Source organism: Salvelinus alpinus, chromosome 7 (genome assembly GCF_045679555.1).
Source record: "Salvelinus alpinus chromosome 7, SLU_Salpinus.1, whole genome shotgun sequence".
Lineage (NCBI taxonomy): Eukaryota > Metazoa > Chordata > Actinopteri > Salmoniformes > Salmonidae > Salvelinus > Salvelinus alpinus.
Genome location: NC_092092.1, coordinates 33,651,516 through 33,668,227, shown reverse-complemented (window position 1 = coordinate 33,668,227; position 16,712 = coordinate 33,651,516). Strand labels below are relative to the sequence as shown.

The window sequence follows — 16,712 nt, the reverse complement described above, 5'->3', positions numbered from 1 at the left end:
ACATACAGACACAGAAGTGGTTTCTTATGTAGGTGTAACAGGAGCTTCAGTGCAATTACCCATCTGTGGTCATACTGATACGGGAGAATTATGGAAGTCGTCTCTTGTTCACTGCTAACCCCAATTTGTAAGTCATAAATAATGCGTTCCTCAGTAGCCTACCCTTATTTGAGAGAAAGCTAAAGCAGCTGAATCTGACTAGTTATTCACTTGTGAGTCCCTCCTCAAGGGGATTATGACCATGTCCCTCTCCTCTCTCCCAGGTGACACCCAGCGCTTGGAGACGGTCTGGCTGTCAGGCATCTGTCAGAATGAGAAGAACGAGGTGATGAGTAGTAAGCTGGACATAGACAACATGGCCGGGGTCTTCTACATGCTGCTGGTGGCCATGGGGCTCAGTCTCTTGGTGTTTGCCTGGGAACATCTACTCTACTGGAAACTACGCAAGAAACTAGACAAGTCTCCTCGCATGGACTTCCTGCTCGCTATCAGCAGGGTGAGAGAGGTTTAGAGAGAGAGAGAGAGAGAGGGTGTGTGGCCAATGTATGAAGCCTGATATGAGCTCTTAGTACTGTTTACACCGCCTATCATTTCAATGACTACGTTATCATCTGCCAGCTATAGTTATAATGAGCACGAACCACAGTTACAATTCCAGCTCAACATTAGTGTTAATCAACAACCAATCTATGTAATGAAAGCATGGTTGTTGGCGAGAGGAGAGGCAGGCGCAAGGAAGGAATAAGAAAAACATTACTAGCCAAAAATCTATAGACACAACTCCAACACCACTCTTACAGAGTGTGTGTGTGTGTGCACGTCCTGCTCTAGCAGAGTGTAATTGCAGAGTTGTGCCTGTATCAGGGCTTATCAGATTTGCAGCTAAATTACTATCTGATAATTAATCCCTACGGGGGCCCCTGAGGGCCAAATTAATTTGGGCTTTGTCAGTTTTTCAGTCGACTGTGAACAGGGCAGTCAGGAGACTCGGCTCTCTGTTTGCTGATGCAGTATGAGACTATTTGCTCAGCAAGTGTGTTCAGTGTGTGTGTGTGTGTGTGTTCATTGTGTGTGTGTGTGTTTGTTTAGCTATAGGCAGTGTTGAAGTACTCAAGACAGGTCTCGATCTCGAGTCCGGTATTGAGACCACATATTGAGTGTTGGTCTTGTTCGGGCTTGACTCGGGTCTCGGACAGTGAGGACTAGCAGCAGAGTAAAAACTCATGATTATCAGATTCCATTCAGCCAGGCCAAATATTCTTCAAACATGAATACAGCATGATAACAGCCTTCATATCTATTATAGACATGTTTGCGCAGTGGCAAACCTATAGGCCTTCAGTGTCTCCCAGGTTCGCGATTCCGAAAGGACATCAACTGTAATAACAGCGCACTCATGTAGGGGAGTGCACTTTTTGTAGAACACAAAGGGCCAGTGGTGGAGGCTATACGCAGGTATAAACCACACACCTACTTTTCTTTCAATGGGCATTGCGTATACTCACTTCTTAATCCCTACTGATGCGTATCAAAGTGGTGTAGTAGAGGTATGCGACTTATCAATGATGTTGTACAATAGAGAAATCGTGCACAAAAGAAGCCTCCACAATTGCAAAGCACGTGAGATATATTCACATGTGCGCCGCACAAAAAGCCTAGTTTCAGCAGAATATCATCTGCAGGCAGCAAGAGCGCGCAGCTCTCAACTAGTTTTGGCATGGAGCAGCTCAGAGAAGAATGACATTGGTAGCAGGTAAATGCTGACTAATGCAACAATGGGTATGCAAACCAGGTGTTGAAAAGGTTTAGTCTGCAGTGTTGATTAGTAGGCTATTTGTCAGTGGTGGAAAAAGTACCCAATTGACATACTTGAGTAAAAGTAAAAGAGGAACATACCTTAATAGAAAATGACTCAAATAAAAGTGAAAGTCACCCAGTAAAGTCGTACTTGAGTAAAAGTCTAAAAGTATTCATTTTAAATATACTTAAGTTTCAAAAGTAAATGTAATTGCTAAAATAATTATACTTAAGTATCACAAGTAGAAGTATAAATCATTTCAAATTGCTTCTATAAAGCAAACCAGACTGCACCATTTTCATGTTTTTTTAAATTACGGATAGCCACGGGGCACTCTCCAACACTCAGACATCAATTACAAACAAAGCATGTGTAGGGATGACCAGCGACGTTCTCTTGATATGTGTGTGAATTAGACCATTTTCTTTTAGGAATGTAGTGAATTAAAAGTTGTCAAAAATATAAATAGTAAAGTAAAGATACCCCAAAAAACTACTTAAGTAGTACTTTAAAGTATTTTTACTTAAGTACTTTACACCACTGCTATTTGTGATGCGCCATTGTCATCATGTGCTGTTTGCATCAGGGGCGTAGACATGGGTGGACCTGGGTGGACAGAGGCCCACCTACTGGGGAGCCAGGCTATGACAGGCCCACCCAATCAGACTGATGTGGTTGTTGTGGACAATTTTTTAAAACATTTTTTATTTAAAATAAGTGTGATTGAGAGTGAGAACCTGAAAAATCTATAGGACACTCAAAAACTAGATATTAGATATTTCACACCAGGATGCCTTTCCTTCGCTGGGCGGGCCGTTTGGGAACTTTTGGCAAAATGTTATTATACCCACTTCTCCAGGCACCATTACATAGGGCCGATGGAAAGACAGCAGTCACATGCAGCATGATGTTAAAGGATAAGCAGTCCATAAACTCAGGCAAGATAAGCCAGTAGGTTCCAATCATAACATTACAAAAACACAACCATTAAGCAATTCCCAATCGAAAGGTACAACTACTCCTTCCCATTGCAAAAAAATATCACGTTTAGCACACAAAGTAACCGGTGACCTAAAATATTTAGATATGAAACAGACAGACAATCATAATATCAGTAAAAAATGTAAAATTCCCAGTTTATGCTACAAAACCAACTTTATTTGAGGTTTTAAAGATCTATTTGACTCAATGCTCCATGATTTACACTAAGACATTGTTGGCAGATATGTGGATGCAGTTCAGTGCATGATTAATATAATTCACCAATACATTTCCTGGTTGTCCCAAAATATTGCTATCAGGTTGTAAATCACAGCTGGCCTGGTACATTGTTTGCTGCCTCCATTCGGGATGCTCTGTTTCCGTTTCAATGACTCAATATTCTGGACAAACACTGATGACATGAAGTACTTTAAAACATGACACATTCATCTTCCTCACATCTACCATTCCAGTGTTTAATTGCTATATTGTAATTACTTCGCCACCATGGCCTGTTTATTGCCTTACCTCCCTTATCTTACCTCATTTGCACTCACTGTATATAGACTTTTCTTTTTTCTACTGTATTATTGACTGTATGTTTGTTTATTCCATGTTTAACTGTGTTGTTGTATGTGTCGAACTAATGTGCTTTATCTTGGCCAGGTCGCAGTTGTAAATGAGTACTTTTTCTCAACTAGCCTACATGGTTAAATAAAGGTGAAATAAAAAAATTTAAAAAAATGAATGTAACTAAGGCTGGGAATGTCAATTCGATCAAACTAGCAAGGGCAATGATTGCAATAATCACATCGTAATGATCACAGTCATAAATAACGTTGCTAATAGGCTAGGGTATCTATTTATAGAGCAAGCTAAAAACACAGATTCTAACGTTATCTAGCTAGCTATCAAACTGCTAGGAGGATGTCATGTCATGCCATTGGAGGAGTGGGTGAGTGACTGACTTCTTCCCCTCATATCTTTCTTTGGAGCACTCTCGTTTGAGTTTGCCAGAGTGCAGAACAACTGATGAATTCACAAATGCGCAACACCTGCTGAATATGACCGCTGTCAATAAATGTAGACAAAAAAAGTAATAGTTAGTCAAGAATGCACTAGATAACATGTAAACAGCCTAACCAGCTCTGCTACGGCAAGTAAAATTGTCAGAGTGAGGTGTTCTCTAATTTGTGTCTGGAAGTAGCTAGCTAGCAAGCTAGGCAAATTTAACCAGTCAGCTTGGGTGCTTGGTTGGGACAAGCATGCATTGGCAGGCAAGCTGGCAAGCTGCCAAGGACGAGGAGGCTATAATTCCCCATGGTTTATCAGTACAATTTTGAGGGCCTACTAGCTGAAAACGTTTGAGAGGGTTTATCTAATGTTCCTTCGTTAGATTTTAGCTCATCTTGCTCCGGCTAGCATTAGTTTTTTAACTTCTTGATGTGCGTAACTGAGGGAGAGAGAGCCTAACTGTTCATGGTTGCTTGATCAATAGCACTGTACAGTTCCCAAATGTAAGAGGACTCCCATGGTATTAACACATTTGCAGAAATCCTTTCAGGTGTATTTTGTGGCTTTTGTCGAATGAGTTCTAATTATCTAAAGTCGTGCTGTTGCAACTGCCTGTAAACACACAGTCCAGTTCAAAGTGAATGATGGCAGGGCCGTGTGGCAAATGGCTTGTTTGTTTAAAGGCCTACTGTATATCTGATTGGCTATAGCTCACCAGTCTTTGTAGACTCCGGTCCTGGACAAAACAGTTTTATTTACTGCAGTGTCTATTAATTGTCCAAATGCCACGTTCTCACTCTATATTGCTATAGAATTTTCACATGTGCCTTACTATAAATAATTCCCAAACATTCTAAGAATTTATGAAAATGTGTAAATGACCATTTTCTTCTTGGGGGTGTACATGAACAGAATTTTATCAAATTTTATGTTACTAAAATGCTGTTAGTTCCACTTTAAATGTGTGTTTCACAAACATAAGTTATTTTCAAAGAGATGGCTAACAACAGCAAGTGTTATAAAAACTAAAAAACACTCACCGGATGTTGATAATTTGAAAGTTAACTTCTTGTTGAAATGTATTATTGAAAAGGGATAAGCTAACAAAAAAGCAACAATATCCTCTTTCATAACACCTGCTACAGCCACTAACAATTAGCCGACAACAAAAGCTAGCTAGCTAGACTGTGGGAAAAATACTGCTCGCTATTGCGCAGTGACCTGTTGGCCTTCAAGAAGGCAAAAGTTTCCATGCGTTTTGTAAAAACGGTCCCACCTATTAAGTCAAAATGTGATCGGTTGATTCCACTGTCACTCCAAAATGTTGTCCTAATACAATTTATTGGCAGATGCCTTCATCTAGATTCTGTTGGCCTAGCCAATGGCTGACTTAGCTAGCGAGATGTATCTCCCAGAGATCAAAATCCTGATTGGATATTATTTTCCCTTTAGTTTTCCCTATCCTATCCTTTCAAACAAAAACTGAAGAGATTAAATCAGAACATCATTGCAAATAATAATAGAATGATCATTATTATTATACTATTGTAATCATTATTTTATAAATCCTTAGCTTTCTCTGAAAGTGTAGAAGGCCCATTGTTCCCCACTATGCTTGGGATAGTAATAATTTATAGAGCAGCTCTAATTTCCCCCAGCATGCATTTTTTTCCACTATTTTGAAATTCTAAAGAATCCATATGTTGTTCTGAAATATGAACACTGAAATACTGGACATTTTCAACTCTTATTATGGTGGGGATTTGACTAAATTACAATCATGATCTTGAATTGGAAATTTTTCTGTTCTTGGTCTTGAATCGGTCTCGCTTTAGGTGGTCTCGAACACAACAAACGGGTTGTTCTGTATAATCAGGGGAATGTAAAATGAATTCATAACTTCTGTAAACTGGGAAAATGAGTTGAATGAAATTACTTTCTTACTATATGTGAGGTGTAACTTTTGAGCCAAGTCTTCTCTCTACAGGGCTTCTAGGTTAGCTGAAGGTTAAATGTAATAGATTGTCATTTTCTCACTCCTACCCCCCCCATTCCTCTCTCCCTTCCTCTACTTTCCCTCCCTCTATCTAACCTCCTCTATCCCTTTCTCCCTCTCTCTTCCATCTCCCAGGGAATCTACAGTTGCTTCAACGGGGTGGAGGAACCAGACCACCCTAACCTGGCAAACTCAGATCTGACAACTAACTACGCCCAGGCAAACATGCTTAAGATGTTACGCACCGCTAAAGACCTGGTCAACTCTGCCCAGGTCGAGACCTCACTGGACCACGCCACCAAGACCATAGAACACTGGGGTCGCCATGGCGGCAACCTGCCAGTCCACATTCCGCAGCAGGTCACCACGGAAATGGTTCCAGGAGGGTTTTCTCATGTCACAGAGAACACACACACACACCTGTCCCCCGAGCACCCCCTCATCCCGCAATACTGCACGCTGGGTGTAGTGACTTCTCTGAACAGGCAGAAGGGGCTGGCGAGACCCACGCCGCTACGATACACGCTCCCGGCTCGCACTTCCTCCCTCTACGACAGACCACTTTCTGTTTCTAGTCTCAGTAGCCCTCACCTTGACCTGGGAGGGGGGGACCCCCTCTCTTCCTACTCTCAACCCTCCACAGGTAGGCTGTATGTGGAGCCCCAGCACATCTCCCACCCCCGCTCTCCTTTCATCCCCTATAGTGAGCTTCAGCAGCCAGACATCTACCCCTTCTCTCACCACCCCTCTGCCATCTCCCATCCATCCCACACAGAACCCTCCAGGAAGAATAGGAGGAGCAAGAGCCTCCTCTCAGGGGAATCAGGAGGAGGAGAGAGGAGGAGGCGCAGGGAGGAGAAGACGGTGTGTCTGGCTGAACTCCGGGCCAACCACCTCCAGGAGAACAACGTCTCTCCCCAGATGCCCGACTCCCTGTACGCAGGAACGGTGCTCTGTCCTGGGGTAGAAGGCTCCGTTGGCTCCTGGCCTCTTCCCCTGGAGGAGCTGGTTCTGGCAGGCAGACAGAGGCTCCACCGACGGCCATCTTTCCTCCGAGCCACCTGGGGGAGTGAGCGGATTCTCCAGCCGGACGAAACTCCGCCTACATCCCTTGATTGCCAATCACATTCTGCTTTACCAGACCTGTTCCCCTGCGTCATGGCCGACCAAGAAACTCCCACTAAACTCTACAACCCCGCCCCCCTCCGGAACAACCTATGCTACCCTGCCACCTCAACTCGCCAGCATGCGTATCTCCATATAAGGCAGGACCAGAGGAAAGGGAATGGACGTAAGAAGCTGCGGTACTCAAACTCCACCCACCTGCCCACCTACAGGGAGGCCATGCTGGGGGGTCAGGGAGGCGGAGGGGGGGTAGACCTTGGGGGGGTCCGGAGAGCCACCAACCTGCTCAGCAGACAGTACTCCCACTATCTAACCTCCTACCCTGGGCTGCCTCTCTACCATGGCCCCCTGGACCTCCAGGCCCATTCCCAGGCATCCAGCAACCATGCCAGCCCCAGCCCCGGTACATACCCTAGTCCCAGCCCAGTATGCCAGCTCCTGCCCTGTGGAGGTGGCTTTCGAGGCCAGAGGGGGTTGCTGTACCAGGACAGTCTGTATGGAGCCTATGGGGCCAATGGAGCCTACCGAGAGGACCAGGATCCGGGCTTAGAGCCCCAGAGAGGAGATGCATCAGTAGGTTTGAGGTCTGAGGACAGGTCCTGTGTGACCCAGCCCTGGGGACGCGTGTCTAGTCTGGAGTCAGAGGTCTGAGAGACACAGACAAACACTGCAGACTTTACATACTGGAATTTATACAATAGAATATACTGTTTGACTTCCACATTTAAGATTTGTGATCCACAGTGACCGATGTCTCATACACAGAAACATGTACACAAAGGATTTGTACAGTAAAGGTGGTAAGCTGAGGGGTGGGTAGGTTGGACAGTTGAACTTCCTTATTCCTTATTGAACAGACATAGTAGAGTGTTTGACTGAATGTTAATTGGCCATTTTGGAAAAAGCACGAAACTGAAAGGATGTGTAGTGGAGGTGACTGTACTGTAGCTAGCTCAGCCTAGCACAGTGACGTCCCTTTTTCTTCAAATTTTACACTCTTAGAAAAAAGGTGCTATCTAGACCCTAAAATGGTTCTTCGACTGTCCCTATAGGAGAACCCTTTGAAGCACCCTTGGCTTTTGATGGAATGTTGATTTTACTTGCTGCTTTGAAACATTATATTCCTGTGTTCTGTGCATTGTATTACGTGGCCACGATGTACAGAGTCAGTAGTGTTGCTGTGTGGGACAGATGCTCTCAAAGATGTCACATAGCCCAGAGAGCTGTGTGTGTGTATGTGTGCTGTGTGTGTTCTGTGTTTTGTCAGCCCTTGCCGGGTTATATCCGAGCCCTTCTCCACTGAGCCGAGCGAAAGGGGAACATGTCTTCAGCTCTCCATATAAGCAAAAAACCTGCCACAACCATACACACTAACAAGATCACAGTTACCTGTATCTATTGACTGCTATGTACAAGGCCATGACAACCCAGTAATTTCTACAAGTATGAGTACAGTTAATGAATCTGGAGAAGAATTGCAATACAAAGGTTTCCGTTGTAGATATGAACACACTGTATATTGGTAAGGAATACGGAAAGCTAAGGGCTGGACACAATCCCTATCGCGGAAGTATTGAGAAAGATCGGCATTAAAAGGCAAAGATCATTTCCGATTGAGCCGACATGCAGGGTTTACTGTAAGTGCAGTCTCTGCAAATGTGGGAACATTGCCTATAATGAGCTATAACGCGGATCTTCCGTGATACTGTGGGGATACGGATTGAATCCAGCCCTTAGTGTGTGTATCTACAGTGCAATAAAAACGTTTCAGCTGTAGAAGTGATCTGAGAAGCTATATAATCCTGGACGTTGATCTACGGTCAGTTTTGTGTTCCCACCCTGATGGTTAAGGTAAGGTTTTTGGGAAGGTAGGCTGATACTAGATATGTGCCTACTCTGAGCACATCACACTGGATGGATGATACATCCACAGCAGTACACAATCTAATAGGGCTTCTCATCAGATTTACAGTGCATTCGGAAAGTATTCAGACCTCTTGACTTTTTCCCCAAAAAATTTACATTACATCCTTATTCTAAAATGGATTAAATCCCCCCCCCCCCCCCCCCCATCAATCTACACACAATACCCCATAATGAAAAAGCAAAAACAGGTTTTTATATATTTTTGCAAAACTGAAATATCACATTTACGTAAGTAATCAGACACTTTATTCAGTACTTTCTTGAAGCACCTTTGGCAGCGGTTACAGCCTAGAATCTTCTTGGGTATGACGCTAGAAGCTTGGCACACCTGTATTTGGGGAGTTTCTTCCATTCTTCTCTGCAGATCCTCTCAAGCTCTGTCAGGTTGGATGGGGAGCGTCGCTCACAGCTATTTTCAGGTCTCACCATAGATGTTTGATCAGGTTCAAGTCCGGGATCTGGGAGGGACACTCAAGAACATTCAGAGACTTGTCCCGAAGCCACTCCTGTGTTGTCTTGGCTGTGTGCTTAGTATTGTTGTCCTGTTAGACTGGGGGCGAAGGTTTATCTTCCGAGGTCTTGAGCGCCCTTGAGCAGTTTTTCATCAAGGATCTCTCTGTACTTTGTACATCCCCACAGTATGATGCTGCCACCACCATGTTTCACCATAGGGATGGTGCCAGGTTTCCTCCAGACGTGGCGCTTTGCATTCAGGCCAAAGAGTTCAATCTTGGTTTTATCAGAGCAGAGAATCTTGTTTCTCATGGTCTGCCTTTTGGCAAACTCCAAGTGGGCTGTCATGTGCCTTTTACTGAGGAGTGGCCTCCGTCTGGCCACTCAAACATAAAGGCCTGATTGGTGGAGTGCTGCAAGATGGAAGGTTCTCCCATCTCAACAGAGGAACTCTGGAGCTCTGTCAGAGTGACCTCCCTGCCCTGTCACCAAGGCCCTTCTTCCCCGATTGCTCATTTTGTCCGGGCGGCCAGCTCTAGGAGGATTCTTGGTGGTTCCAAACTTCTTCCATTTAAGAATGATGGAGGCCACTGTGATGTTAGGGACCTTCAATGCTGCAGAAATTTTTTGGTTTCCTTCCCCAGATCTGTGCCTCGACAAAGTCCTGTCTCGGAGCTCTACGGACAATTCCTTTGACCTCATGGCTTGGTTTTTGCTCTGACATGCACTGTCAACTGTGGGACCTTATATAAACAGGTGTGTGCCTTTCCAAATAATGTCCAATCAATTGAATTTACCACATGTGGACTTCAATCAAATTAAGAACATCTCAAGGATGATCAATGGAAACAGGATGCACCTGAGCTCAATTTCGAGTCTCATAGCAAAGGGTCTGAATACTTACGGTATTTCTTTTTTTTTTTTTTTTATAAATTGTAAAAAATGTATATTAAACTGTTTTAGATTTGTCATTATGGGGTATTGTGTGTAGATTGATGAGGGAAAACAAATATTTAATCAATTTCATAATAAGGTTGTAATGTAACGAAATGTGGAAAAAGTCAAGGGGTCTGAATACTTTCCGAGTGCACTGTATATGTATTCTATATTTAGATATAGATAATATATACTGTAGATATATCATGCTATTTGTTGTTTTAGTATTATATGAATGTATTAATATATACTTTCTAATAACCAATAACTCTTCAGGCATATCTTTCAGGACTTTTAAAATGGTAGAACTGACTGACTTGGTGAGGCATTTACTTTGATTGATATTCTTTCTCTCTCCATCTTTTTCCCAGTCCCTCCCTTTTCCACTCTCTCTTTCTCTATTTCTCTCTCTTCCATTCTCTCTCCTCTCTCTGTGTAATGATGGCAGAACTTACTATTTCTCCCCTCCCTCCTCTCACTGTAAATTATAGCTAAAGGAGGTCATTGAAAGCTATTCTAGTATCTGTATTACCTGATTTTTCACATTGTAATTCATCACTAAGAACAATTAAAAGTATTTTGGACGAACGTGCCCGCGAGCCTCTCTTTTGATCTCTCTGCGTGACTCTATTGCTCTGTCCCATGTTTCTCTCTTTTGACCACTGTCTGCCTCTCTGTGCCTGTTGCTCTATCTCTCTTTATCTCTCACTGCCGGCTTCACTCTCTGTTTCTGTCTTATTACCACTGTCCCTATGCCCTCTATGAAGGGTGTCCAATCAAAAACGCACTTATTAAACAATATTGTGTAGATAACCCTAAAAAAAAAAGTGTCCAAACCACATGTCTCTATTATAATCCGTTAAAAAGTTATTGGAGTTTTTACCCTTGTAGGATGGCCATAATTAGGGTGACTAAATCAATGCAAGCCAGAGAAAAAAATCTACATAATTGCATTGTGTCAACTAGGCTGGATTCTGTGCAAGAATTCATCATATTTTTTCTCCAATCTCCGGGACATTAAACAATATAGAGTTAAAATGGATATCGATTTTGAGAAATGACATGTAGTATTTTCATATTTTAGTATATGCTTTTCATATTAATTCAGAATTCCTGTAAGAAAAAATTTGGATTTCTAACAAAAAATTATATCTCTGTTAGAGGTCGACCGATTATGATTTTTCAACGCCGATACCGATACCGGTTATTGGCTTATTATAGGCTTGAAGTCATAAACAGCGCAATGCTAGAAGCATTGCGGAGAGCTGCTGGCAAACACACGAAAGTGCTGTTTGAATGAATGCTTACGAGCCTGCTGGTGCCTACCATTGCTCAGTCAGACTGCTCTATCAAATCATAGACTTAATTATAACATAATAACACACAGAAATACAAGTCTTTGGTCATTAAAATGGTCGAATCCGGAAACTATCATTTCGAAAACAAAACGTTTATTCTTTCAGTGAAATACGGAACCGTTCGTATTTTATCTAACGGATGGCATCCCTAAGTCTAAATATTGCTGTTACATTGTACAACCTTCAATGTTATGTCATAATTATGTACAATTCTGGCAAATGAATTACGGCCTTTGTTAAGAATAAATGGACTTCGCAATGCGGCCCAAACTGCTGCATATACCCTGACTGCTTGCACGGGAACGCAAGAGAAGTGACACAATTGCCCTAGTTATAAGAAATTCATGTTAGCAGGCAATATTAACTAAATATGCAGGTTTAAAAATATTTACTTGTCTATTGATTTTAAAGAAAGGCATTGATGTTTATGGTTAGGTACATTGGTGCCATGACAGTGCTTTCTTCGCAAATGCTCTTGTTAAATCATCACCCGTTTGTCGAACTAGGCTGTGATTCAATGAGAAATTAACAGGCACCGCATCGATTATATGCAACGCAGGACACGCTAGACAAACTAGTAATATCATCAACCATGTGTAGTTTACTAGTGATTATGTTAAGATTGATTGTTTTTTAGAAGATAAGTTTAATGCTAGCTAGCAACTTACCTTGGCTTCTTGCTGCCCTCGTGTAACAGGTAGTCAGCCTGCCACACAGGCTCCTCGTGGAGTGCAATGTAAGGCAGGTGGTTAGAGCGTTGGACTAGTAACCGGCAGGTTGCAAAAACGAATCCCCGAGCTGACAAGGTAAAAATCCGTCGTTCTTCCCCTGAACAAGGCAGTTAACCCACCGTTCCTAGGCCGTCATTGAAAATAAGAATGTGTTTTTAACTGACTTGCCTAGTTAAATAAAGGTGTTAAAAAATATATATATATTTAAATCGGCAAATCGGTGTCTAAAAACACCGATTACCGATTGTTATGAAAACTTGAAATCGGCCCTAATTAATCGGCCATTCCGATTAATCGGTCGACCGCTAATCTTTGTGAAATGTCAACGGAGCACATTTACATTTAACAAGCTTTCATTTTCAAAACCTACATTTAATTCAGCTCGTGTCATGCTAATTGAGCTTTTTGCGACGCACGGAAACAACTCTGATGACGACGACCACAAAAAGTAAAATCCTCAAAAGTTGTTACGAGAAACCTGCATCGCTATGTTAACATAGCTCATTGCTTATTATCGGCTGTATTAGGTTATGACATTTTACTTTTTGGATATAATGTTCGTGATAGGTTAGTGAAAGACCCCACTGAACAATTCAGAACATGAATAATCATATTTGTCATGGTAAAATGTATTTTATAACAAAAGGAACTTTCATCACCAAAGCGCCTTTTCACCCTACTCTATATACAGTATGTGTATGCACTTCTCTCTCCCTCTCACTCTCTCTCAGTTAAATTCAAAGTGCTTTATTGGCATGGGAAACATATGTTTGCATTGCCAAAGCAAGTGAAATAGATAATAAACTAAGTAAAAATTACACAAACAAAAGTTTCAAAGGAATATAAACATTTAAAATGTCATATTGGGGTTATGTACAGTGTTATAATGATGTGCAAACAGTTAAAGTACAAAAGGGAAAATAAATAAACATACAGTAAATATGGGTTGTATTTACAATGGTGTTTGTTCTTCACTGGATGCCATTTCCTTGTGGCAACAGAACACAAATCTTGCTGCTGTGATCAAACAATGTGGTATTTCAACCAAGAGATATGGGAGTTTATCAAAATTTGATTTGTTTTCAAAATCTTTGGTGGGTTGGTGTAATCTGAGGTAAATATGTGTCTCTGTAACGGCTTTCTTCCTGGGATGAAGGAGAGGACCAAAATGCAGCGCAGTTAGTGTTCAACATGTTTAATAAAGAATGACAATAACGTGAACACTATACAAACTACAAAATAACAAACGTGAAAGCAGAGACAGTCCTATCTGGTGCAGAACACAAACACAGAGACAGGAAACAATCACCCACAAAATCCCAACACAAAACAAGCCTCCTATATATGATTCTCAATCAGGGACAACGATTACCAGCTGCCTCTGATTGAGAACCATATTAGGCTGGACACAGAAACAGACAAACTAGACACACAACATAGAATTCCCACCCAGCTCACTTCCTGACCAACACTAAACAAGCAAAACACATAATACCTCTGGTCAGGACGTTACAGTCTCTGATATGGTCATACATTTGGCAAGAGGTTAGGAAGTGCAGCTCAGCTTCCATCTAATTTTCTGGGCAGTGTACACATAGCCTGTCTTCTCTAGAGAGCCAGGTCTCCCTACGGCAGCCTCTCTCAATAGCAAGGTTATGCTCACTGAGTCTATACATAGTCAAAGCCTTCCTTCATTTTGGGTCAATCACAGTGGTCAGGTATTCTGCCACTGTGTACTCTCTGTTTGGGGCCAAATAACAATCCGAGTTTGCTCAGTTTTTTGGTAAATTCTTTGAAGTAATTATCTTTTTGTTTTCTCATGATTTGGTCTAACTGTTGCTGTTGCTATCCTGGGGCTCTGTGGGGTCTGTTTGAGCCCCAGGACCAGCTTGCTTAGGGGACTCTTCTCTAGGTTAACCTCTCTGTAGGTGATGGCTTTGTTATGGAAGGTTTGGGAATCACTTTCTTTTAGGTGGTTGTAGAATTTAACGGATCTTTTATGGATTTTCATAACTAGCGGATATCGGCCTACTTCTTCTCTGCATGCAGTGTTTGGTGTTTTACGTTGTACAAGGAGGATGTTTTTGTAGAATGCTGCATGCAGAGTCTCAGGTTTTCATCAAGGATCTCTCTGTACTTTGCTCTGTTCATCTTTCCCTCGATCCTGACTAGTCTCCCAGTCCCCCTCTCTGAAAAACATCTGAGAAACATGTGTTTTTTGCAAATTTTAACTGCACACTTGTTGTTTGTGTACATGGATTTGATAAATGTTGTATGTTTTTCCCCCAACACCGTTTTCCATCAATTTGTATAGCAGACCTCAATGCCAAATGGAGTCAAAAGCTTTTTGAAATCAACAAAGCTTGAAAAGACTTTGCTTTGTTTTTGATTTGATTTGTTTGTTTGTTAATTAGGTTTTGTAGGGTGACTACGTGGTCTTTCAATTAAAGTTTTGCCCAGCACATTGTTTTCGCAGAGAAAATGTACGAGTCTGCTGTTAATGATAATACAGAGGATTTTCCCATGGTTGCTGTTGATGCATATCCCACCGTAGTTATTGGGTGTCACACCCTGATCTGTTTCACCTGTCCCTGTGATTGTCTCCACCCCCCCCAGGTGTCACTTATTTTCCCTGGTGTATTTATCCCTGTGTTTCCTGTCTCTCTGTGCCAGATCGTCTTGTATGTTCAAGTCAGCCAGTGTGGTTTTTCCTCGTGCGCCTGCGTTGCGTTCTCGTCTACTAATCCTCCTGGTTTTGACCTTTGCCTGTTTTCTGGACTCCCGCCTGCCTGACCATTCTGCCTGCCCTGACCTCGAGCCTGCCTGCCATTCTGGAACTCTGAACTGGTTTTGACCTTTTGCCTGTCCACGACCATTCTCTTGCCTTCCCCTTTTGGATTGTTAATAAACATCTTGGACTCTAACCATCTGCCTCCTGTGTCTGCATCGGGTCTCGCCTTGTGCCCATATATTGGGGTCAAATGTATCTCCACTTTTGTGGATTGGGGCATCTTACCCAAATATTGGGTAAGATGCCAGAGTTGAGGATAACGTTAAAGAGTGTAAGCATATTCCAATTGGAATTTGTGCTCTGTATATTTTTATCATTTAATTTAGGCTTCAATCAATATCACAGGCCTTTTTGAGTAGCAGGATGTGTATTTTGTCCTGTAGTTCATTTAATGTAATAATGAATTCTGGTAGTCTTTAATAGCTGATTCTAAGATTTGTCATTTATCATGTATATGTATTTACTGTTTGTGCTTTGTTATAGAGCCAAAAAGATTGGAAAAGTGGTTTATCCATCTCCGTTTTGGATAGATAACTTCTTCCAATTTTCCCAGAAAAGGTTAGATTCTATGGATTCTTCAATCACATTGAGCTGATTTCTGACGTGCTGTTCATTCTTTTTCCATAGTGTTTTTATGTATTGTTTTAGTGATTCACCATATGGAAGGCACAGGTTTTCTGGGTCTCTGTTATTGGTTGGCTAGGTTTCCCAATTTCTTTCATAGGTTTTTGCATTCTTCATTAAACCATTTTTCATTGTTTTTAATTTTCTTAGGTTGCCCGATTGAACATTTTTGATTTGATATGGAAGCTGAAAGGTAAAATATATTATTAAGGCTTTCTACTGATAAGTTTACACCTTCACTATTACAGTGAAATGTTTTGTGAATGAAGTTGTCTAAAAGGGATTGAATTTGTTGTTGCCCAATAGTTTTTTGGTAGGTTTCTACACTATTTTCCTTCCAGCTATATCATTTTTTAATATTGTGCAGGTCCTTTGGCTTTGATGCCTCGTAAATGAGTATTGAACTCTTCAAGTAGTCTGTGATCTGATAGGGGTCGCAAGTGGGCTGACAGTGAACGCTCTGAGAGACTCTGGGTTGAGGTCGGTTATAAAGTAGTCTACGGTACTACTGCCAAGAGATGCGCTATAGGTGTACTGTACCTACCATAGGAGTCTCCTTGAAGCCTACCATTGACTATGTACAGACCCAGCATGCAACAGAGCTGCAGGAGTTGTGACCTGTTTTTGTTGGTTGTTTTGTCATAGTTGTGTCTAGGGGGGCATATTTGTGAGGGACTACTGTCACCTACAGGTAGGTGTTTGTCCCCCTGTGTGCTGAGAGGGTCAGGTTCTTGTCCAGTTCTAGCATTTAGGTCACCAAATACTAGTTTTATGTCCCTGGGCATGGAAGTGGTTTCATCTCCCCCTCAAGGATAGAGAAGCTGTGATCGTTAAAGTATGGGAATTCTATTGGGGGGATATAGGTAGCACACATGAGGAAATGTTTTTCTCTGAGAATTTCTTTATTCTAGCAAGATATAAAATGTTCCTATTTTGACTTATTTAAGAGTGGGTTAGGTCTGATCTATACCAAATTAGT

At 41.9% G+C, this 16,712-nt stretch overlaps 1 protein-coding gene across 1 annotated transcript in view; it reads left to right on the top strand.

Moving 5' to 3' along the window:
* The window catches only part of LOC139580841 (glutamate receptor ionotropic, NMDA 2C-like), a 96,237-nt gene extending 87,287 nt beyond the window's left edge, over window positions 1–8,950 (top strand). The window contains exons 17-18 of the mRNA XM_071409904.1: window positions 264–496; window positions 5,925–8,950. Of these exons, the coding sequence (XP_071266005.1) occupies window positions 264–496; window positions 5,925–7,565 (1,874 nt within the window). The 3' untranslated portion in view covers window positions 7,566–8,950. The remainder of the gene's footprint in view (window positions 1–263; window positions 497–5,924) is intronic.
* The last annotated feature ends 7,762 nt before the right edge of the window (window positions 8,951–16,712 follow it).